At 46.6% G+C, this 25591-nt stretch overlaps 2 protein-coding genes across 3 annotated transcripts in view; one reads left to right on the plus strand and one right to left on the minus strand.

Moving 5' to 3' along the window:
- The window catches only part of mical2b (microtubule associated monooxygenase, calponin and LIM domain containing 2b), a 103318-nt gene extending 91928 nt beyond the window's left edge, over positions 1 to 11390 (minus strand). Inside the window, exon 1 of one of the 2 annotated variants that reach the window (XM_064313823.1) lies at positions 11206 to 11390. In XM_064313823.1, the coding sequence (XP_064169893.1) occupies positions 11206 to 11386 (181 nt within the window). In that variant the 5' untranslated portion in view covers positions 11387 to 11390. The remainder of the gene's footprint in view (positions 1 to 11205) is intronic. The other variant, XM_064313824.1, reaches the window with a different exon arrangement.
- On the plus strand, positions 919 to 17703 carry dkk3b (dickkopf WNT signaling pathway inhibitor 3b). Its single transcript, XM_064313825.1, has 8 exons — positions 919 to 1068; positions 1255 to 1551; positions 2153 to 2278; positions 3417 to 3497; positions 11610 to 11702; positions 14201 to 14345; positions 14939 to 15095; positions 16970 to 17703. Exons 2-8 carry the CDS (start codon positions 1321 to 1323, stop codon positions 17061 to 17063), a joined length of 927 nt encoding a protein of 308 aa, XP_064169895.1. The 5' UTR covers positions 919 to 1068; positions 1255 to 1320; the 3' UTR covers positions 17064 to 17703.
- The last annotated feature ends 7888 nt before the right edge of the window (positions 17704 to 25591 follow it).

Raw genomic sequence — 25591 nt, forward strand, 5'->3', positions numbered from 1 at the left:
TTGGGGTGTCTTTGCCAAGGCACATGATAAATTCTCAAACTGTAATTTTCGATGGCAGCTCTATCATTTACAGCATACAGGTATGATTCACTATTTACATCTGATATTACTTAATTTAGCTGTAACAATTAAAGTGAATTTTAACGGGTTGATGACAAACAATATATGCATTAAGTTACACAAAGGCGCAAGCGGACAGTTATAATTGATATATGTGCCGTCGATACCATAGCCAATATCACTGCATTTTCAAAATGTAGGTAAATCTGTACCCCAGTTTTTGGTCCTGGGCGATGTATCATTTATTTATTTATTTATTTATTTATTTATTTATTTATTTTGATGAGGAGAAGTGCAACTAACGCGCGATGCCATATTTGACCACACGAGGGCAAACTTAGACCAAATAATTAATTTTGCCGATTCGCTGCTACTTCACCATAATCAAAATATGGCATTATTTTTATATGTGCATTTACTTAACTGATAAGAAGTTAGAACTGTATCACAGCAAGTAGGCTTAGCCCATTGCCCAGGCTACATTTGTAATAAAACTAAACGGTTAACAGTATGACTTTGTTCAGTCATTATCCTTTGGGCTTCTGACTCCGAAAAATGTACAATATCGTTTTCATTGCTATTCAGCACGCCACGAATTGAATAAAATTCAGAGCCGCAGATCTATATAATTTCAGTCCTGTAAATTCTTTACGTTCGGCATTTCTAAAAGTCAATATTTAAGTTAATAAAATACATTAAACTCGTTTAAACATGTAGCCTATTGTATGTCACGTTCGAGAGAAAAACGCAAATTATTAAGTGTCAAAACGAAAATGTAAACGGTGGGTTAAAAAGTTGCCCGAGGTCTGCGCAGTTACTGCGCAGATGTTCCGGTATTACCTCAGAGACCCATACAGCCGGCCCACTGCAGTGTGCCACCCTGTTTCATTGGCAGAATGAATCATTGTCTCGATGTGTAAGGAGTAAGTAAATGGGAATGCTCAGAAGGCAGAAACGCAGGTAGCTAATGTAACGGAGAACGCAAATCCTTCCCCTCCACAGCAAAAGGTACGTGGCGGAAGGTTTACAAATAACATATTCACATATTATCAACGTGTTATGTAAACTTTGACCTGTACTTATTCGCTTTCAGTATAGGCTTTACACAATATAGCTCCGTCACTTTAATTATTATGACTTGAAAATGGGGCCAGAGTTTAAAACCATAGTTTTTTCCCGGATTTCTCTTTACAGCGCTTCAGGTTAACGGCATAGCCTACTTCTTAAGGACTGGGTCCTGTGAGACTGGATCGTGCGAGGATGCCCGCTCCTGCAGCAAGTATGGTGCGGCTTGTTGCGCTGATTTTATCCCTGGCGATGATGGTCTATGGCTTTCCACCGCAAGCGACAACATCCGTGGTGGATACGGACATCACCCAGACTCTCGAGGACAATTTGGCTCAGGGACACGCCACACTGAACGATATGTTTAGGGAGGTGGAAAAGCTAATGGAAGACACGCAGCATAAACTGGAGGAGGCGGTGTACCAGGTAATGTCGTGCCAAGGGCTTTTTTATTCACTGCACCGACTACAAAACAGTGCGTAGCCGGGTGTTTTATCCACTGTAGGGCTAACAGAATACTGTGATATCTGCCACTTACGAACTGAATTTTTAGATGCACCCAGATAAAATTATTAATCTTGCGTACATGGTAGTCGACTTCAATGGGGGTTTTCTTTAGCTTACAGAAGATATATATTAGCCTATAGGCTATGTGCTCATTTGGGTTATCGCTAACTGTTTTTATAAATTACTAGATTTAAATACATTTAGGTATACCGTTCTATTCGTTAAGTTTTAAACTTTTTGTTAAGTTTTTTTTTTCATATAAATGTAATTTGAATGAATGAAAATCTCACGTGTTCAGCCTGTACGATTACACTTGCTTGGCCTTTCCAAATAAAAACACTCTGGACCTAAACTTTAATAGTATATATGTGGGTGTTTCAAACGAAAGTTTCAGATTATCGGTGCCCTCAGTGTCTTTAGTTATCACCGCCCTATAAGGCTTTTCCAGACGACCCTCGCTGCTTTATTGATTTCTGAGCCGCGACTGCTGGAGACGTATTTATGAATCCTCTTTTTATAGATGGACAACGAGAGCGCCCGATCGATGCTGTATGTACATGACCTTCCTCCCAATTACCAGGAGGAGAGCAGCACGGACAGGACGGTGGGAAACCAGTCCGTCCACACGGTGGAAAAGATCAACATGGTACAGCATTGTACATGTGGACAATACGGCTATAATACATTTTGTATTATTAATGCAGTGTGTGTTGGAAGAGGGGGGGGGGGGGGGGGGTCTGTATGAGAAAGTATGTTTGTGAGAAAGAGAAAAAGAGCATGTGCAATGTATGTGTGAGAGAGAAACAGGAGAATGTGTGTTTGTGTGTCTGTGTCAGAGAAAGAAAGCCCTCATATTTGTTCATAAATTAAAAACAAGTTGGTTTTTGATAGGAGACACTGAAAAATTGCAAGTACGCAGCTCCAAAATGTGCAACTCCAGCACCCCCCCCCCCACCCCCATTGTGCGTTGTGATTCTGCACATCTCATTCTGTTACACTCTGAAGGGGCAAATTGGCAAAGATGAAAAAACAGTCCTAACAATGAAACAAATTAGTAAAACATAAAGTGCATTAAAACTGATTTAATATTCAAACTCTGTCCATCAAAATACAGTTGCAACAATAGATTGTTAGAACTCCAGTGCTGACCTTGAGGTCATTGATTTAACTGTAAACTTATTTTTCTAAAGGGGTTTTTATTCCTTATTCGGTAAACAGAGCTTCGGCACTTCAGCAGACTGAATTTAATTGGACTGCACTGACGGGAGAGGCGCACCGCCTCCTGCTATCAAACGAAGTGTGAGGCTTTGCCAGAACAGTCCGCTTGGGTCCTGGGCACCGCCTGGCGCAAAAAAAAGAGAGATGTGCCCGTGCAGTGCAGTGCCCTGTGTGCCCAGCAGACTCTCTCATTCCTTGAGTGTCACGTGACAGCCCCCGTGTCACTGAAACCAGTCTGCAGCCACCGACAGACCGCGCGCACATCTCTCGCGTTGGAAAAACGGCATTCAGAAATGCACGTATGGAGACGGTTCTAATGAAGGGACTGTGGAAATGGCGTATAACTCTTTAACAAGGCAAGTCCACAGGGACACATGGCCAGTAATGACGCTGAGCACGGAGTCGTGCAGATAGTCACACCAGCGAGCGCATGAAGGGTTTCTCCTAAATCCGTCACGCGCTCTGGGGTCCCCTGGGCTGTGGGGTTAGCTGTGCTTACCCAAGACTTGGGGCTTCCTTTTCATGTATCATCTGAGTAAAAAAAAAAAAATCTTCCTGTCTGTCAGGTAACAGACAACAGAACAGGAGTGACCCACTTCTCCAGAACCGTGATCCAGTCCGGCGGCAAAGAGAACGAGGTCCAGCACGTGAGTGGCGTTCCGTCGGCTGCGGTCTACAGAAACGTGGCGGGTGTGCTGAACCAGAAGGACGCTGTGCGGCTTGGTTCATTATCGTTGTGTGAGATGAAAGCAAAAATGCACATTAAGAACATACTAATTCAAGTGATGAGGTAAAGAAGATGTCCTACACGTGCACCAAATGTACAGCTGAACTGAAAAATGTGAACACCAATCTGAGGTCACTTAGTAAGGTGTTGGGCCAATGGCTGTCGCCGGTATGGTCTGCATGTCCATCTGGATTTCTGTAGGAGGCATATGACATCACGTTTTCATGAGAAAGTCAATCAACTCAGTTCGTTTGTGGAACTGGAAAACACTGTCTGGGGGGGTCGTTACAGAAAATCTCATAAACACTGGACTATATTCAGGTCTGGTGACTGAGAAAGCCATGGCATTTAGATAAAGCCCGTGTCATGCTCCTCAAACCAAACTGTCGACAGGGGCATCTTGAAAGCCGCCACTGTCTGCAGAAAAGAAATACTTTAAGACTGGATGAAGTACCATCAAATAATGATTCACTTAGGCCAGGGTGTCCAGTCTTACTCGAAAACGGCTGGTATGGGCACAGGTTTTTGTTTTAGCCCAGCACTATGACAGTTGATTCATCTAATATACTAATCGTGATCTTTGATGAAGACCTTGATGAGTAGAATCAGGTGTCTTAGTGCTGGACTAAAACAAAAACCTCTCACCCACAACAGTCCTTTTTTGGGATAAGACTGGACACACTCCCGACTTAGACATTGTAAAGGTATGAGCTCACCCAAAACATGGCAGGAAAATGTGCCTCACACTGTTTTGGAACCACCAGAACTCTTCACCGTGGGAGCTTTTTTGCTCCCATTTACTTCATTGACTAACCGTGTAGATGCTGCCATATATTATAGTATTCAGGGTGGCAGTGTAGTATAATGGGTAAGGAACTGGGTCTTGTAACCTAAAGGTCACTGGTTTGATTCCCGGGTCGGAATTGTTGTGTCCTTGTAACACGTTGTACCCTCGAGCAAGGTACTTAGCATGCATTGCTTCAGTATACATCCAGCTGTATAAATGGATGCAGTGTAAACATTGTTTAAGTTGCTCTGGATAAGAGTGTCTGCTAAATGCCTGTAATGTAATGAAAAACAGTAACCATTCTTTATCAGTACCAGGGGTTATCCTGGCTCAGAATAGGGCTTAGGTTGGTGACTTGTAATGTTCTGGTCTTGAAAAATGAAATTGGGAACAATTTAAATATTTTTTGAAGAGTTATATTTTGTAAGTGCCGGAATTGGATGACGATACAGTCTATAGAAGGATTAACACATTCTAAGGGGGTCATTCTACAGTAATAGCGGTATTTGGAATTGCAGTATATCTTGAAAAGCATTTCATTTTTGTCACGCAAAGCTTTGGGTAAAATATTAACCCTTTAACTTAATGAGTCCACACAAATGGCAGCTTAATGTATTTACATTATTTTTATACATTCACTCGAGGAATGCTTGCACCATATTTTTTGTCACTGGTGTTACTCGTACCTTAAACAACAAAATACTTTTCAGAATTTTATTTCTGAGTTCAGTCTACACATATAGGCAAAAACCATGTAGGCTAATGATAATACAGTAGAATCCACTTAATTACATAGCGGATTATTGCATAATTTGGGTATTTGCATAGAATTGCCAAACTCCAAACCATTTCCCGTTCATTCCATTGTAAACAGATTGCGTATTTGCACAAACCATTGTCGCATATTTTCATGGAATTACGTCCAATTACATTGCATAATGATCTATAAATAGCCTATACGCTGAATAAAAAGTTGCAGATGCTGCATAAATAAATCGCAATTGCCCTAAAAAGACACAAAACCACCTACATTTACAAAGATAGGTGACTTCTGTTGAAAATCGCGTCGTCAACACTCTCCCTACTGTCCATTCTTTTATGCAAGTAAGCGGATTCTACTGTAGTTAATTTAAGCGTGTAAGGTTGCACGTTAACTTGAAAGCCTGAAATGCGGTATCATTCATGACCAAATTGTACCTATAAATGCATGGAACATAATTGTTCTACAGATGTTGTTTTTGTGTGATTTCTCCTGGCTTGGGCGGCTTGAAAAAAAAAAAAAAACACTCAGGCGGCCTGCCTAAGAAATTTCAGTGCCGGAAAAGTCCAACGTTGTGGTTGAGACGCATGCGGCTTTTAACCGGCTTTATTAGTCGGTGAGCTTTGAGCTACTTGCAGCAAATAGAGACGGGTGTGACGTTTTCGATGTGCGTTAAAAACGGACATGCAAATGACAGTCGGTCTGTTACAATGAGGGTAATGGGGCCCCAGGGTCCCAGCTGGTCACCCTAAGAGAGACAGTTAGCTCACTGAGCTGAAGGCAAAGGTCCTCATGACTAAGGATGCTTTTTCATGACGTCAACAGTTAATAGTGCACTTCCGATGCTTCTGCTCTCTTGGCAGTTGCTATTATGCCAGAGGTCAGATTTTCTTTCTCTCTCGGCCTTATGAAATTCATTTTTATAACTCTGACAACCACTTTATATACGGACCGAAATTGTAATAAAACCTTTGGCTCTGCTAGTACACGGAGTTCTCATATAATGTTAGCCAGGTTAATGCCGTCTGCCCCAGCAGCCCGTTTTCCCCTCCCAGACGGACGGGGGGGGGAAGGTGTGCTCTTCGATCAAGGCCGCGCAGAGCTGCGCCGGGCCCATTTGGAATGCCTGACCGCCAAAGCCGCTGACGTGACGAGGCTGCTGAAGGGTCGGCTCGAGCGGCGGCGGCGGCAGCAGCACACTTAATTATCGAATGACGTTGGATTGCCTATGTCGTCTATTAAATGAATAAGTCACAGAGTTTGCGTTGCTGTTCTTGGTTGAGGGCCTGAAAACCCTTATCTGATGTGAAATACAAAGAGAGGGAGAAGAGGAGATACAGGTCAGCATCAGTGCTTTAAGTCAGCAAGTAGCAGGTCTAATAGTAATAATAATTAACCAGTACTACTACTACTACTACTGTGACTACTGCTACTAGTACTACTACAACTGTGACTACTGCTACTAGTACTACTACAACTGTGACTACTGCTACTGTTACTACTACTGTGACTACTGCTACTAATACTACTACAACTGTGACTACTGCTACTGTTACTACTACTGTGACTACTGCTACTAGTACTACTACAACTGTGACTACTGCTACTGCTACAACTACTACTACCACTACAACAACTACTACTACTACTGAGAAGAAGAAGAAGAAGAAATAATTAATATTATTGATGTAACACTTTTAAAACAGTGTTCTACAAATGTTTTACAATAAGAGCAATGCAGAAAAACAGATACATAACCAGTGGCAGCACCAGGAATTTTTCTAGGTCAATATATGGAGATGTGCTGATAATTTATTTTTTTACTGTAAAATGTAAAATTGTGAGAAAATGCTTGGGGGGGGGGGGCGGGGGTGTGTGGCAGGGGCTCAGCGCTGTAGCCCCAGCATGTCCCCAGTTAGCGCCGCCGCGGTATATAAAAGAGATGGAGTGTCCCGCTCTCTACTGCTGCCATCTGTCCAATCTGCAGATACTGCCGATCCCGTCACCGTGGCAACTTACATCCAGGAAACGGATGTTTGTTTCTCTTAAGTAGCAGGCGAATGGATTTCTGTTTGCCTTCCCGTCGGCGCGCGGCGGCCCCAGTAGTCCAGCCGAACGGCGTGGCCTGGCGACGGTCGGGAGCCGCGGGGGCCCATGAGTCGCCGCCTCCTGGTGGGTGCGCGGGTGAAGAGACGAATTCCCCCCTGCTGGTGTCACTGCCCTTAACCTGCACTGCTATTCACACGCTCACCATAGAGGGCGCTCTATAAACTTTCAAGGTACTGTAATAATAGGTGCACACCCGCGTGCTTAGGCAGTGCCTGATTGGGAAGAAGAACACGGTTTTAGACCATGTCATGGAGTCATCGGGGGAGCGTATGTGTGTGTGCGTTTGATACCATGCTTTGAGGCACTTCACAGTTTGGACTTGCACATTGGGTTCTGCTCTTTGTTGTCTGTGTCATAAAGCCAGTTAGAAAAACCCACCACTACAGGAGACCATGGACACGGTGAGCTACACGCATAAAACTACTCTCGCTGAGGAAGCTTAGTTGGCTTATAGCCACATAGCGACACAGGAAAAGTCAGCTGCACACCGCCCTTCTGCCCCCGTGTATGATCACACGTGCCCTCCAGACCCACAGCGCAGGTGTAACAAGTACCTGACTTATTTGGCATTAGCCGATTCCGCCAGTTAGGTTACAGCCGGACTTGCCTTCTTCAGCTCCTAGAACCTGTTAGGGTTCAACGGGGCAGCAGTCTTCGAAAAAAAGAGACACTTGTTAATTTAGCTAGCTGTTGTCGGTCGGTTCCCCGCGGCGAAAGCGGACAGATGTGGGTTTTAGTGTCTCTCGGCGGAACAGAAGGTCTGCCTCGTTCCCAGTCCCAGTGAGTCACACTCGCGGTCTTCAAAGGGAACCCGGGGCGGACTGAAAGCGGCCCGCCGGTCTTCCGGAAACGGGCCTGTTTCTATTTGATTAAAAAAATACTCTTTTGAAGGCGGGCTCCTGCGTCCTCTTAATTTGCTGCGTGTGTGTGTTGGCGGACTCCCGCGGTGCCGGGTCTCATGCTTTATTCATTGGCGTTCTCGGCGTGCTCTAGCAACGCGGCGAAACAGGAAATTGCTTATCTGGGGATACGCATACGGTCGTCCCAGTTTCCCATTTGAGTTCCTGTTTCTTAAAGGTCACATTAGATAGCCTGTGTGCACACGGGCGGAATCTTGTGACAGTACCTTAAACCCTGGAGAATATCGTTCCGATTGAAAGCAACTGCTAACCACTAACCGCGCTGCCGTTTCTGAATCTCTCCCGGGCTGAGTTCAGCCGTATTAAATGACCGGATTTATATTTCGTGTCGTAAAACAAAGCCGTAAACACGCTGGGCCTACTTTTGGGTTATTGCCCTTCAGGCTGCACCGGAGTGCCCGTGAGGCGGCCGCGGGGACTGAACTTTCGCGGCGGCGTCGTTTGAGGCGCCTGGATCGGACGCACGGAAAGCGGCTGGCGGGACCGTCGAGGGGCCCGCGGTCGTTACGGGAAGACGCGGGCTCTCCGCCGCTCCCCTTTAATGTGACTGCTAGTTTTTACGCTACTGGGCTCTCTGCCGCTCCCCTTTAATGTGACTGCTAGTTTTTATGCTACCGGGCTCGGAGATGCAGACGTCATTAACAAGGCAGGTCTCTCTGTAGGCTTTTGTGTGCGACGCGAAAATGCTGCCAGCCTGCTTAGCTCCCGGGGCCGCCCCTGTCGCACAGCACAGGGAACCGCTAGATAAAAATGCTATTTACATTTAGAAACTAGTGAGTTGCTGGCTCACCGGCTCGAGAGTCTCAGTTTTTGAAGCGGCTGTTCTCATTATCCAGGGGCTGGTTTAAACAGATCTCTTTGAAATGGGACCATTCTGTCCGATAGGAATACATTATTGCAAATCAACGACTATTAAAACCACAACTAAAACATCCAACATTCCTAGCAGACCTTGGGGCCAGAGTGACAATGGCAATCCCTCAGCATTTAAACAACAAAAAGCCACTTTGAAACAAGAACCAAACGGGAGACATTCAAAAGGTTTGCATTTGCACCTCTGCATTTTGAGTCTTTTCTCTGACTGTAGGTTCCCTTTAAAAAATGGACAGTGGCTTGCTGACTTTATAAAAATGCCTTTGAGTACTGCTTAAAGTAATGTAAAAACCAATGGATTAATAACTGGGTAAAGCACAGACTTATTTTACATGTGTAGTGAAGTCTTGCAATTGCATGGGCTTGTGGCCGTTGGTCTCAGTTTTCCATGGGGTGAAAGCCAGCTCAGAATTTCTGCTCTGTGGTTTCTCCTTCTGCGAAACCTCAGTGAGGACTGGGAGCTTTACTCTGCGCTGCCATTCAACCCAACCCCCCTCTCCGCTTTTTTTTTTAGAGTGTCGCTCTGAGAGAGAGTACACTTGTTTTTGCGCCCTTAAGGCACTCAAACAGGACAGGATACAGTAACCAGGAGTGTGGGGGGAGAACCAGTGTCTCACTGGAAAACATGCTGATCCCACCAGTCTAGACAGAATTGAAGAGTGAAGGGAAATCTCCCAGTTTACAGTAAGTGCTGCTGGGGGATTGGGCAGCCTGGGTGGATACTAACGCTGCGCTCTGCCAGTCAGTGGAGTTTCCGCACCAAGGGAAAACACACCGAACCGCAGAGTACCATCTGGCCCATGCCGTGCTATGGCATAATTAATAACACGTCTGAGCCGAGGGACGCCATCAAAAGCCTCTAATGCCTCGAAATACATTTTATTGCCGATGGCTGAAGTTTATCGTCGTCAGCCTCAGTTTAATGAATTGAATCCGTGCTCGAGCGGAATGCCGAATTCCTCTCTTCAGCGGTACTTTTCCTCCCGCGACGGTAACAGTCGGGATTAATCTAGAGAGTTACGTACTTCGGTACGCCGTTGTTCCGACTGCGCTGCGACACGGAGCGCAAGAGCAGAGGGTTGAGACACGCAGGCGAACGAGCGCTAACCGCTTTCGTTAGCTCGACCCGATTTCCCGCTCTTCGTCCGATGGAGAAGCTTCCGCTCCGGCTCAGCTCCGTAAGCTGAAGGGAGGCGAGACGAAGCGGCCCGCCGACGCGCTCCACAGCCCGCGTAGCCGCCAGGGATCTGGCGGCTGCCGGGGCGAAGACGCGTTTTTTTCCCCCAAAAAAACAGCCGGCCCTAACCCGTGGGGGGACCAGCGCTGCAATGCCGTCCCGGACTGAGCTGGGGAAGAATTCAGCTTCAGGTGCCTGACTGGAGGAATGAGAATTTTTTGGGCCCGATAAGGATGCTTTTGGAGGTTTTTCTCCCCAGTCTGGAATCACCGGTTTTGCCTCTCGAGTCATTCTCCAGAAAGAACAGCAGTGGAGAAGAGGCCTGAGCTCTGCTTCGAAGCACTCTCCCACAAGCTTTGTTATTCCACACCACAGGCTACACAGTGCTATAGGAGAGCTAGTGCCAGTTGGGGTAGGACATCTATCAGTGATGACAACTTGAAGCCTGTGGGTGTTTCTCAAATGGTTTGGAGTAACAATGGGGGCTTAGGCGAATTAAACAGGATTGTTTCCTGAGACTACGGACACCCAGGCATTGTCAGCCAGTGCCTCTCTCCAGGCTTCAGCTAGTGATGTCTAGGCTGTAGGGCCCTGTCTGCACTCATAACAATCTCCTTTACTGACCAACTCTCTCTACAGCCAAGTTCCTGATTGAACTCTCATTAACAAACCATGAAAGCGAGTGAAATTCCTGGCCCAAATGCAGTATTTCTTCATTTCCAGTCCTTTTCTTGGGACCTCGGGTATCACCGTCCTCTGAGCACTTTCAGCTTTAATAAGAGTACATTTCGTCCCTACCGGGACTCATATTTTTCTATTTCTTGCCTTCCTATAAAGTGTCTGAGACAGACTCTCTGTAAAAAAAAAAGCACTGTACTAATAAAACGGGATTGAATATAAACTCAGTGAGAGCCTATTTAATGCGCTTTTCCTGTGTGCTCGCACAGAATTGTCAAGTGATGCGGTTAAGCGGTTCGCTCAGTCTTAGGGTGGCATTTTTACCTCTTAACGTCTTGCCCCACGCAAGTTCACACAGGCGTCGGCAGATTGTAAAGCTGATGAAATGGAAGGTCTCGTTGCAGATGTCACGGCCGTGTACAAATGTGTCATGTCCTGAGGGTTCCGTCAGTCGCTCTGGATAAATAAAAAAAGTCGTTGGTGCAGATCCTTGTGATCGGGCCATCCCTCAGTGCCCTGTGCCTCAGGATGATGATTAAAGCTGTGTAGGCTTTGTGTGACTGTGGTGTAACCGAGAGGGCTGTGGAGGGAAGTGGGGGCGTGGGGGGGGGGGGGGGGGGGGGGGATGCCCTTGGAACAGGAAAACAGGAAGTGCACAGACAGCTCGCGCTGTGAGCGTTGCGCCACCGCTCCCCGCCGTGACCGCGCTGTGTCCTCCCGCCCCGCAGGAGTGCATCATCGACGAGGACTGCGAGAAGGGCCGCTACTGCCTCTACGAGTCGCTGCGCTCCAGGTGCCTGCCCTGCAAGGCTCTCGACACGGTGGGTGCTCTTTATAAGAACTGCTTTATAATATACTGCCTACCCCTGCACTCAGGTGTGGAACCCATAACCTGCTGGTCGCCAAAAACTGGATGCTTGCAAAACATACACGAAGCAGTACTCGCACACTAAGAATATAACACGTACCACTGTACTCACACACAATAAGAGTATAACACATAGCACAGTACTCACACACTGGAGTATAACACAGTACTGACACACTAAGATTATAACACACATTACTCACACACAAAGAGTATAACACACAGTAGTCACAAATTAAGAGTACAGCACACAGTACTCACACACTAAAAGTATATAACACAGTACTCACACTGGAGTATAACACACAGTACTCACACACTAGAGTATAACACAGTACTCACACTGGAGTATAACACACAGTACTCACACACTAGAGTATAACACAGTACTCACACTGGAGTATAACACACAGTACTCACACACAATAAAGTATCAACATACCAGTACTCACACACTGGAGTATAACACAGTACTCACACTGGAGTATAACACACAGTACTCACACACTAAGAGTATATAACACAGTACTCACACAAAGAGTACAACACAACAGTACTGACACACTAAGAGTATAACACACACGGCACAGTCTATATGAAAACATACATACGGAAGCAAGGCTATAAAGAGAGAAGGACGATGTGCAGAAAGGCTGTTTTCACGCAGTCCCAGAGAACACCGTGTTCTTTGTCCCGCGCGGACAAAGCTCGGCGTTCGGGAGGGACGCGTTTGGCAGGGGGGTCTGGAAACCGAGAAGCCGGGTGTATAGACTGTGGCACACGTCCCGGAGAAAGGGAGACCTCCCAATAATCTCAATCCATATGCCGCACAGAGCCGGATGGGCGGGGAAAACGACCTTGGAAAAGGGCGTGCTGGGCATAATAGACACTTCTACATCTGTAATAAAGAGATATACACGTCTGTGATAAACATGCATTCCTCTGTGTTTTAACAGCCATTGTCAGTGTTTGCGTTTGGCTTATTGAATTTAACACTCCTGGGGTTTGCATCTATGCATTTACTGATTTTGAGCTCCAATTATATCAATTTCTTAAATGATAAAAGGTTACGAAAATGTATGTTTTTATACATTTGCCCTAGGTTTCCTTTAAAGGGACCAAATCTTACTGTGCAACTTTTTTTTCAAGTGTAACCCTCCAATTTTGTGTGCTGGTTGTATTATATCACCCTGGATTTCATTTTAAACAGAGCACTCCCTGCAGGCACGTTTTGAGTTTTATATTATGGATACAAATCTTACGATGCAGGAGCTAGCCAAATTGGTCATGCCAGAATAAAATGCACCAAAACAAATTCAAACAGACAATCGATGGGGATCCAGCAGTGAATTTATCCTGCAACTTTCAAACACGATTAAGGACACCCAAGCTACTAGTCTAGCTCAGGCTAGAATCCATCCACAGTCTAGCTATCCTCTATTTAGAATTGATCTCTACCAGCGGTAACCATCCCTGTTCTGGGAGATATACTGTCCTGTAGTTTTTAACTCCAACCATAAGAAAACACACCTCACTGAACAGCAAGAGATTTCATTGAGCTGCTTAATTAGTAGAGTCAGGTGTGCCAAATTAGGCTGGAAACGAACACCTACAGGATGGTAGATCTCCAGGAACAGGGTTGGTTACCACTGTTCTATACAATTTACCATTTCATAATCTGGCAAATGTTTTTAGGTGCGGAAACAGGTTTAAATTTATCACGGTGTACATCTAGGCACCGTTCTGCTGCACAGATGGGCTCAGCGCTCTGATTCTGAATCCAGGCAGTGTCTGCGCTGGCCGTGGCTGGCAGCTCCACGGGGTGATGAACAACTGGCTCTAGTGCTGCCCAGTAATGGATGGGAGGGCCGCAGTCTGGCCGGATGACCGCGTGTCATCGCACACCAGCCGCCCCCCACCGGCCAATCAGGGCGCCTGTTAAGGGCAGAGCTACTGTGCGCCTGTTAAGCTACGCGCAAAGTGTCTTCCTCTGACTCATGTCTGTGCGAGCCTGACTTCTGAACTGCGGGGTGTGATAAGTGGTGTCTGCCATTGTGTGCTTAGGAGGAGAGCAGGAGTGCTTGGAGGTTGCATCAATAGGCACTTACATATACATATGATGCACGTAAGTATGTATATGATTGGCTATCCCATATTGAGGAGAAAAAGCAACACTACTGGAGCTAGATATTAACAGATTTAGAGTGAAATCAGTGCCCCTAACTGAGGTGGAAACTATCTATGAATCCCTCATTCAGTTTTTACGTGAGCAAGCTTTCATTCATGAAGCAAATGCAAGTGATGATAATGGCTCTGAATGTAATGGATACCTGTGTTCACTGTCTGTGTGTGTGTGTGTGTGTGTGTGTGTCTGTGTGTGGTGTGTGTATCTGTGTGCGTGTGTGTGTGTGTCTGTGTGTGTGTTTGCACACGCTTGCGTGTGTGTTTCAGACCTGCACAAAGGACGAGGAGTGCTGTTCGGGGCAGCTGTGTGTGTGGGGCCAGTGCTCTGAGAACACCACCAAGGGAGAAGCAGGCAGCATCTGTCAATACCAGAGTGACTGCAACACAGAGCTCTGCTGTGCCTTCCACAAAGGTACAGCCAGTCCACCCGCTCTTGAATCCACTGATAAGGTCTGGTAAAAGAACAACTGGACACTGTGCCTGATGGCAAATGAACCTGAAGCAAAGTCAATGGAATGATCTCTGTGACTTTGAACAGACCTGCTCTTTGCAATACAAGTAGGCTAGGGGATACAAAGCACTGAATCATCAGTTCTGAGCCTTGGTGTCTGTTCCCAGTAGCTCAACTAAAATTCAGTTTTCCTAAGCGAACGGGCCCAAACTATGTCAGACTGCGGAGATGAAATCCAGGCCGGAGCCATGCGCAGAATTCCGGTGGGCTTACAGCGAAGAGCTGCCACCGTGTCCTGGCAAAGCCCGAATTAGCCAGGACCATCAATCAAGCCCGGAGGCCAGCTAACAAGGCGCGGCGTCTGTCTCTCTCTCTCTCTCTCTCTCTCTCTCTCTCGGTCTCTCACTCTGTCCTTCTCTCGGTCTCTCTCTCTCTCTCTCTCTCTCTCTCTCTCTCGGTCTCTCACTCTGTCCTTCTCTCGGTCTCTCTCTCTCTCTCTCTCTCTCTCTCTTGCTCGCTCTCTCTCTGACCGGCTCCTCCTCTTCCTCGGCCAGCCCTGCTGTTCCCGGTCTGCACCACCATGCCCATGGAGCGGGAGCGCTGCCGCACCCGCCCCAACCACCTGATGGAGCTGCTGTCCTGGGACATGGAGGGGGAGGGGCCCCGTGAGCACTGCCCCTGCGCCGGGGGGCTCCAGTGCCTGCCCCGTGGGTGAGTCCCGTCCCGCCCCGCCTCCTCCTCCTTCGGCTCCCAGTCTCCCACCCATGCCCCGCCCCCTCCTCTTCCTCTGTCCCCTCCTCTTGCCCTCCCATCTGCCACCCATACCTCGCCCCCTCCTCTTCCTCTGTCCCCCCGTCTCCCACCCAGGCCCCACCCCTCCTCTTCCTCCTTACTCCATTCTCCCATCATCCCGCCCCACCCCTGCCGCCCCACATCTCCTACCCATGCTCCTCCCCTTCCTCAGGCTCCGCCCCCCCTCTCTCAGACAGGCAGCCGCCACCTTTTCCGGTCCTGACGAGAGGTGCTTTGCGATTTGTAGCTGCGTAGATGACGATTAATGAAATTTCCCCCATTTTTCTATAACGTGCTTTGAGATTGTGAGACGAAGCGCACGACAGAAAAAAGCCATCAGCTCCGTCATTAAAGGCAGCGCTGACGCTCGAAGGCGTCGGGGCCCGGGGAAGCGTTCGATCGTGACGACGGCGACGTGCCCTCGCCCCGGCGCTCCGGTCCACCGGCTCCTCAAACGACCGGAGCGTTTTTTTTCCCCTCGGGTGACTTTTTGGGGGGGGGGCTGGGCGCTGTTTGGACGCAGCGGAGCATTTCCGCGCAGGCAGCCGGTGGGACGGCCTTATCTCTGCTGCGCTCTGACCCGCTTTCTAAATGAGGCGGCTCCGCGGCGGGAGCTGTCAGCGGCGGCGGCTCGGCGCATTCGTCTTCCCCTGACCGCGGGGCGCACCGCCCGCCCCCGCGCCGGGCCATTAGCGTCGCATGGCCGGGGTGGGGGCGAGGACGTCTCCCGGGAATAAAGACGCTTCTCGTTGGCCAAGGACACTCGTGGCAGGGCGAGCAACCGGCAAGCAGGCTTTCTGTTTCTCCTGGATGATCTTGTTTTTTTTTTGTTTTTTTGGGTGTTACACCCAGACAGGCAGGAAAGGGAGTAAATTACTGACAGGGATACACTCTGGCAGTTTGTTATCATTGCGATTTTACGACAATTTCCCATGGTGCCCCCGTTCAGACGGGGTTAAAGACAACTCTGTGCCCCGGACGCCGTCCTCGTTCGAAACAAAACAAATATAGTAAAACTGCAAGCCGCATTCTTGCATTAGTTTAGCCTGTGAAAGTACCGTCAAGAAATACTGAGTTAGCATCAGCGCAGGTTTGATGTTTGCCTGGTTACAGCCATGAATCCTACCGTGGAATTGTGGGCTAAATATTTCAGGTCTAGTTTTCTGGATGTAACAACATGTTTTTATACAGATAAAAACTCTGAAACACTGAAATAAATCGGATTGTTAAAGAAAGAACAACTACAGCGACACCTGGTGGTCAAAACTAACCTCACCATGAACAGGGGGAAAGAATGGTTTTTCCACCCTATCCCAGGACATCAGAACCACGGTGATAAATGACCCTCAACACTGTGTGCCAATAGCCTACAGTAATAGGTACACCAACGGAAAATCTGGCTTACAAGTGAAGTTGTGAAGCACTGTTATATATTTAGACGTTTTATATAGTGAATATAGGGCTTTTCTCTGCATTTCACTGTTCTGTGAAGGTTTAGGTAAAATGCATATAGCGTCCTCTGAACAGAATAAGCAAAGGAAAATGAATACAGTAGATGTTAGTAGACTTTTTTCTACCCGCTTTCATATATGGAGCCTAAGGTGACATTACCCATCAAATGATTTCTCTGCATTTCATTTTCAGTCCAAAGATAGGCTCACTAGGCCGGTTTTTGTATTTATAAATTGCACATGCTTTCGTCTTCGTGACTGGACACACAGTGACAGGCGCACGCGTCAGTCCAGCTGAACGTTTTTAACTGAAATTTTCTATGTCTGTTTTTTTTTTGACAGGCGTGGCTCCTTGTGTCTGAAAGCGCAGAACTCCTCCTCCAGCGAAGAGGAACTGACAGACGCGCTCTATTCCGAGATGGACTACATCGTCTAGCGCGTGCCGCTCGACGCCAAGCAGCTCGTAGATTCTTAAACCCACCGCCCTTGGACGACTTAGCCAACTCCCCACCTGTAGAACATACTTGTGTACCCTGTTAAATTACCCAACCCCCCGCCCCCACCTTTAGATTTGTGTGAAATGTCCACCCCCCCAGAAAAACGCATCCTGGCCTACTTGCGGCTGACCTTACTAAATTTCCTTCTAGTTGTGTGCAGTGTGCTTGAGTGTCAATGTCATACAATCCCAGGCTTGTTTCTCGACCCAAACCGTGCGCATGAATCCAGCTGTCCTCATAAACGCTCCTCCCGTAGTTACTTAAAGACTGAAGAATGTACTTAACGGACACAAGGCTGCTTCGTAGTAAATTATCGTCATTGTATGTCAAGGCAGTTAGCTGGCCGAGAAAAATGTGTTAAAAAGAGAGGACTCATCGGGCCCAGTTGTCGGGTTTAAAAGTGACTGATGCGTTGCCGTGGGAACGTCCGCCCGCTGCAGCGTGCGCCACGGGTCGTTATCAAAATGGAGGTCTGTCTTTCAGTAAAGCAGCACCGGCTAGCGTCGAAGCACGCCGCTCTGCGGAACCACCGATAATGCGAGTCTGACATCACGCTGTCCAATTAAAATCTTCAAAGAGGTCGGTGTGCTTTGTGTGCTATTATCCGTACTGGCCAATCACGTCGTAGCGGTGTAGGATAAACAGAAAATTAAATTGTGTTCAACATTTTGAAGAGGTCTATCAGTTGTGGCCTCGACACAAATGATAAAAACATATCTGAATATATCTATATATGAAACTGTACTGTGACATTACAAATATGTTTTTAAACCCTAAAATCCATCAAATTGGTTTAATACGGCATCTTTCCCACAGAGAGAGCTGATGAGCAACTAAAACAAAATATTTAAATAAAAGTTTAGTGAACCACAAAAACACTTCGCTATGTACCCACAATGCTCACATACAATGAGCGCCTCACTACGCTCACACAGCATTACAACATCCTCCCAATTAGGCATGACATTGAACGTTATCAAAATATAACTCTGCACTGTCCAAGGCATGAATGGCACAAAAAAGTTTTTAAACAGTCAAAAATATTCTCTCTATAATGCCACTTCTTGGTCCGAAGTTGGCCACAGACATTTCTTATTTTATTTCTGAATAAAAAAACGAGAATTTTGATGTTTCTCACTACAAAGGCTTAGGGTGCTCCTACAGCATCTTCAAAGCATTCGGCTAATGTTGACTCTGAGGAAAGAACTGGCTCTGAGGGTCTGTCAAATGGTAGCTGTTAATGGTTAAGCACAAGGCTGTGTAGCTGAAACGCATCGGGTTCCGAGTGTGATTGTGCTCCTTTATTACGTGGCAAAAGGGGAAAAAAAAGCTGAATACTGGTAATGATGACAAAGGAACCGCTGTGCTACAGTATATTTCTAGTGTCTGGAATGGTATGGTAGTCTTCGCAATAGTGTTTACTGGTCAGCTAAACATTTGAAAATTACATTGACAATTATGTTTGTGACAGATCCATGTTTCAATGGTATGAGACAGCAAAATAGCTTTTTCAGTGACAAAGCCTGCAGTAGTGAGCAATGACATATAAGAGCACTGATACAATGCATATATTATGATTTAGATTCTAAATGCGAGTATTCTTCAAAGAGGAAATTTTGGTTTATTAAAATTGTTCAAATAATGTAAAAGCTGAAAAATGTTGTTAGATGTGGTCCTTTCAAAAAGTTATCTCTCACATCTGAGTGACCCTTTTGTTCACACAGCCAATTTTGAATTTTAAGCCTATTTTGTTCCCCAGGTTGTTTTTCCAGGATGGGAATGTTTAAATAGATGCTCTAGACTATTGATGCATGATCTGGAATGTTTTTATGATATGATGAGATTGTCTAGCTTCTTTCAGGTCATTTCCACAATGACCAACAATAATGTTGTCAATTTACCTGCAGTAAATAAGGGTTAACCAGCCCTGCTTTGTTTTGTCACTATCAATGATTTATATAATATCTTTAAATTTAACATTACCATCCTTTGCTTCTGAGCCATTCTTCCACCCCCTTGTGGACATAACAGGAAGTGCCTAAAAGTATCTATGGTAATAAATTTTACGGAAATGAAATAATTATGCAAATTTTACAAAAAATATACAAATACAATAAAAAATCTCTTATTTTTTTGTATAATACAGAGTAAAATATTAATATTCTACTATATTAATATTTAAGTATGATATAAATTTGACACCCCTAATGCATTTACATATGTATATAAATCCAAACAAACATAGGCTGTCAACAGAAGTGATGTTCCTTAGTAGGCTTTACCTGTAAAATACCACCGCCCCATCTTCACAAATGTAGAGAGGCCAATTCCTGCTGGATCTCATCGAGATGTCACAAGGAAACACCCCTCTACCATGGGGGAGCCACACAAGGGCATATCTCAGTCTCACAGGTCAAGGAAAATGAAGAAAAAAGCATATCCACTTAAAACCGCACCAGGAATCTTGCATCTTTAATCCTGCAAACTACCTCGGAGAATTCTAGGTTTTCAAGAGGGATTCCTCTCATTTCAATGAGCTGAAAGAGAAGGCACTAGTTCTTAAGGCTATTAATGCTAAATTCCTCCCAGGCAAATTCTCATTTTCGCCTAGGCTTTGTACTCCAGCACACCGTTGTCTTACATATAGGTTAACCTTTGGGCTACTTAGCCCCGGAAATCCCACCGAGATATAGACTCTCTTTCGCAAGGCCTGGTCAAGAGCGTAGCACAACAAACATCCAATCCAAAGATGCTTCAAGGGCCATTTATAATCCACTCCAGTAACAGAAGAGTATTAATATCAATCGGGTAAAACAAATTGCTTTCCGCTGAGAAGATTAAAGGTACTGAAAGTGATATCGCCCTGACAACGTACATCGGTCAAATCATGAAAATCAAACCACAGTAAATACATTCATTGTTCACCTTTGGTCACCACAAGGGGTCTGTAGCTGACCTTGGGGTCTCAGAGGTCACAACAGATTTTCAGCTGCACGTGACATCACAGCCGGGGCCATAAACGCTGCACCACGCCGAGGCGGAAAGGTTATGAATTTAACACAAACCGACTGAACTAATGAGCGTTCACCTGCCCCGTTATTAACTGGAACGTTCTGAGGGAGGGCTAATCTGCGCTGATCCCAGGTTGGCGGGTTTTGGGGGATGGGGGTGGGGTGGGGGTGGGGGGGGTGCCCTTTCGGACAGACCTTCTCCCTCAGCACCTCCACGCTGCTGCTCTCCAGAACCCCCTCCAGGAAGGGTTCGAGGATCATCCGGGCCGGGCTCCAGCGCCAGGCCAGCTGGGACAGGGCCTTCATCTGGGAGGACCACGCAGCGGGTCGGGGAAACGAGAGGGGAACGTTCCTCCTGCACGAGGCCACACCCTACTGAGGACCACTCGACCAATCGCTGCCAGTCGTTCTGATGACTGAGGGAGGATGGTTTGTTCAAGGCTTTGTTCAAAACGTCTTTGGTAAGATGAGGAGATTCTGTCTCCATCTTAGTCACTATATACATCTGCCACCTACAAGACAAGCTCAGATGGGGTAAGGTAAACCAGTGGATTTACTGAAGAGAGCAATGCGAGTTGGGAGGTTTTGTGTGTGTGCGTGTGCGTGCGTATGTGTGTGTGTGTGTATGGCATGGAGAATAATATCGGCTGATAATAGCTTAAAATGCACTTGTCTCTATTAACCCAATAATTAATAAGCTTATGGCCCAAACGAATGAATTTGATGTGTACCTAATGAGAAAATGTCATGCTCAAAAAGCCAAATAATTCTAATCTGAACCGTTTTTATATGAATTTTACCGGCCAAACTCACCAGCAAAGCTATTCAGAAACTCAACAGCTCTACAGACTATGCTCTCTGCTTAATAAAGTCAGAAAATGGAAAATTCTGTTTATACAAATGGAATTCCATGTCTTTGCTTCATAAGTTAACATCTATACTTAGCTACTTCCATTCCATGAATGTGGAAACTTGGTCGCAGTTTTCATTTGTGCCAAAAGGTCAAATGAGTACACATACACAGACTTTTTATATACTTTTCAAATCAATATTTTTCCTTTTTCTCATTTGGAATCAACTTGTACCTCGACTCGCAACTAATGCCCTCTGACACTGACGCGACTGAGTCGATGAGTTTTTTCTTTTTTTTTTGTTGTCAGTGACTATTTCGCGCGCTGCTGGTCCTCTGCCTGTGTGACAGCACAGCAGGCGCAGAGGAGCAGCTCGCACCAGTGACAGCTGGTAGCCCGCAGCCATTGCGTCGCTGGCAGGAAGTCATGCTGCGGCAGGGATTATGTCAACACGTACAACTCGAAGCCAGGCTACACTGGCAGCGATGAGGCCAATCGTGGGCCATCGCACTGGACTCCTGGTCATAAGCGTCCAATGACATCAGCTGACATTACGCTGCATTCGTTCTGCAGGTGCCCTCACCCAGAGCGACTTACAATGACAGAGAACCGTAATTGCACCCATCCGAATGACATCAGACCGATATGGCATAGGTGAAACTCGAACCCGTGACTGCAGTTTTGACCAACTCCACTACTCAGGAGCTCATTAGGGTGAGATTTTGACCTATCTACAGCTCTGATGTCAAAACCGACAGCGCAGAATTTTAGGGTGACGGACTCCCAGGAAGACGTCCCGGTAGCTGGAGGTGCTGATGTCTTCTTCACAGACGTCGGAGTGCAGGAACGCGGTCCGCAGGCTCTTCTCGGGTTTTCCGGAACCCGGGGACAGACGGCGGCCAGGCGGGTCATTTGCACACCGCGGTGGCGGCGGCTCGCTCGCTCGCTGACTCACTTGCTCACTCGCTCACTCACTCGCTCACTCACTCACTCACTCACTCACTCATTCACTCACTCGCTCACTCACTGGCTCACTCGCTCGCTGACTCGCTCACTCACTCGCTCGCTCGCTAGCTAGCTGACTCACTCACTCACTCGCTCGCTGACTCACTCACTCGCTCGCTCGCTCGCTAGCTAGCTGACTCACTCACTCACTCACTCGCTCGCTAGCTAGCTGACTCACTCACTCACTCACTCGCTCGCTGACTCACTCACTCGCTCGCTGACTCACTCACTCGCTCGCTCGCTCGCTCGCTCGCTAGCTGACTCACTCACTCACTCACTCACTCGCTCGCTGACTCACTCACTCACTCGCTCGCTGACTCACTCGCTCGCTCGGCACGACTCAACGGTTTTTCCATTCTTTTTTTTTTTTGTTGTTTAAAAGGTCACGGACGTGACTCATCGTGGACGTACCTGCGCAGACGGCACTCGACATTTACACGCGTCCAGAGCGAGAGGAGGGGAGGCTGAACCGCGGCGGCGCTCGCTTTGCGCGCGCTGACGTTCAGAACACGGCAGCGCTCTCCCCACGCCGGTGTCCTGCCCCACGTCACGACCGCTGTGATGATGATCTCCTTCGGGACTTACTCGAGCGGGGAGCGTGGTTACGGATGAGAGACGCCCGGCCGTTTCTGATGGCGCGCGTCATCTGTGTGGTCATGTCTGCGAGGGATAAATGAGTTTGTGCGTGCACACATTATGAGAGCATTTATAAAAGTGCGTATGTGTGTGTGTGTGTGCATGGATGTATGAATATGCACGCATGTGTGCATGTGTGAATTTGCATGTGTTTGTATGTGTGAATGTGCATGTGTGTGTGTGTATGTGTGTGTGTGCGCATGTATGAATGTGCGCGCGCGCGTGTGTACATGCGTGCGTGTGTGTGCACGCACGTGTGTGCGTGTGTAACGATGCCAACCTGTTGATGCTGTCGTCCAGCCCGCACTGGTCTCTGAGTCACTCTAAATCACTGCAGCCTCATAACTGCAATGCTCAGTGTTGACTGATTCAAGCTGCAGGTGATGGGAGAACACAGGTAGAATTCCCTTACACTGCTCCCCAAGAAAAATATAAAATGTTCTATTCATAATCTGAGCTTGATATTTTAGAACCAAAAGTGAAAAAGAAACTGTTGCCTTTTCTTGAAGAGTTACTGGCGTAATCAGGATCTGATGGGACTCTTCAAAGGGATCTGCAATCAGTCGGAAAGCTTCAGGTGCCTGCCCTGAAGATAACACAGTCCTGCGGACAAGGACGACAACACGGCCATTCTAAGGCCTCATACACACACTACCAGCTTCGGTTTGGTTTTAGTTTTGAAATGTTTTAGAAATGTATTAGAGTTTTAGAGTTAAGTTTTTCGCTACGTTGACCTGCTTGTACACATTTTGCAGCGATGTCCCTCTGAGGCAATGCAGTCCAGCTCAAGCATACCCACACACTCCATTCAAGCTGACCGCTCCAACATATGCTCTAACACTATAACCTAAAAGATCGAGCATACCCACTAACATTCAACCTAACAGGTGCACGTTTCTGACGATCAGCTAAAGGGCTAGCTCTTAGTTCCCTGATGGCCTGATGATAATTCAATAGTGTCTCGCTCGTTCTCTGCCTGTAGCGACGTTAACAAGACAATAAAGTGCCGTTTAGCTTAAACGAAACGTATACGAAATACAAATAGAACATTAGTCATCTGCTTGTTACCTTTAACATTGTTACACAATGATCTTCGCACAAAGTAAAACACACAGCCAAACCAACTAGGCTGAAACCGGAGAGCAACTTGGTTAGCCAGAAGCTAGCGAGTGCAAATCCTGTTTCTTTGGGAATTACCAACGACCAACTCTCCCAGTTTACCCGTGACTCTCTAAAACGATTAAAACGCATTTCATGTTGGTTTACATTCACTATGGGTGCTTACCTGCAAAATACAAATAATACACTGTTTTGCATCATGACAGTCTCGCTCGTTCTCTGCCTGTTGCGACCACATCAGCTATCTGAGACAATTCTACCTTGTGATGATTGCCATCTACTGGTCAAAGTTTGTAACAACATTATCAACTTACAGTGTACTATGACTATTTGAAGTAAAACAGCATGCAGAAAATTTTACCAAAAACAAAAAAATTAGCACATTATGCCTTGTCAGTCCTCTCCAAAGGACTGTGACCCAGACCCTTCTAGTTATTTCTGCTCGCTGGTGATAATACTATTGGTCTGGGCCACGGGCCCTTTCCCCCATACCTTATAGCTCTCTATGGCGTCCCTCAGGGTCTTGTCCATGTGCACCTTGAGCTTTCTCTCCATCGTTCACTGCCTTCTCCGGGTGCATGCAGAAAAGTTTGATCTGTCAGTTGAACACATCAAGACACAGGTGGGTCAGAAGAGCTGGGGTCAGGGGTCACGGTTGAACAAACGGGGCTGGGTGCTTTGCAGGTGTTTCTATTGATTTCCCTCTGCTTCGTCTCCTGCTCTTCAGAGTTCTTCTCTCTCTGGACTAGGTACTTTATTTGATTGGAAAAGTCCTCCATTTCCTGGTATTCTGGTTCAAAAAGATGAGAATAAGCCATAAACCAATACTACAGCAGGAAACAGGGCCCTCACATACAATCCATTTAAACAGCTGGAGAATTACTAAAGCAATTCAGGTAAAAGTACCTTGGTGAAGGGTAAAACGGTAATGTTTGACCTGGGTACTGAACCTTATACATCAGCATTAGTCAATTCCCTAACCATTACATTTTATAGACTCTTGTCTAGTGATGGGTGAGTGTGGCTTCATCCCATTGTGACCCTCTCTGCTTTCTGAATAAAATTAGAAAAAAATACATAAAGTCCCCTTTTAAGAAAATAAAATGAAAGAGGCAAAGATTAAGTCATGGTGCATTTCTGAAATCTATATTTTTAACCAAAAACTTATGTGTGTATTTATAGGATATGGTGTGTATACTGAGAGTGTGTGCGTGCTTACACACACACACACACACAAAATACTACACTATATGCGCCACCTCAGGCTTGGATGCCTTCTCGGTGCTGCTGGTGCTGTCCAGACAGATCCCCTCATCCCCATTGTGATCCATGGAGATGTCATTATTCTTCTGGTCGCTGTGGCAACAACTGCCGTCATTCACCACCAGCTGTCAGTGCAGCTCTCCGTCTGTGGAGATTTCTTCAAATGGAGGGGGGGGGGGGGGGAGAGAGAGAGAGGAAGGGGGGGGGTACATTGAATCAGCCAGACACGGAAACCCAGCAACTCTTATATCAATGAACGCTCATTAATTAATCATGAAAGTTAATAAAGAGACAGTGGTGGTGAGGTATGTGTCTGTCGCAGGGACTTAGTTTTCCAGTGATGTAGAGTCTGAGAAGGGCCTTGCTTCACCCTCCATGTTGATGACCAGGGCCACGTCCAGCTCCTCTGGGAAGGTCATGCAGCCGTTGGGCTGATGTGGTGCATAGTGGTGCATTCAAAGCCAAAGAGCTTCAGCTGCAGCATCAGCAGGCAGGGAAACGACAGGAGCTTCAGGCCCTGAGGCACAAACAGCAGAGTCTGTACCCATCAGAACCCATACGGATCAGAGCCAGCATGGATCA

This window comes from Anguilla rostrata, chromosome 16 (genome assembly GCF_018555375.3).
Source record: "Anguilla rostrata isolate EN2019 chromosome 16, ASM1855537v3, whole genome shotgun sequence".
Taxonomy (NCBI): Eukaryota; Metazoa; Chordata; class Actinopteri; order Anguilliformes; family Anguillidae; genus Anguilla; species Anguilla rostrata.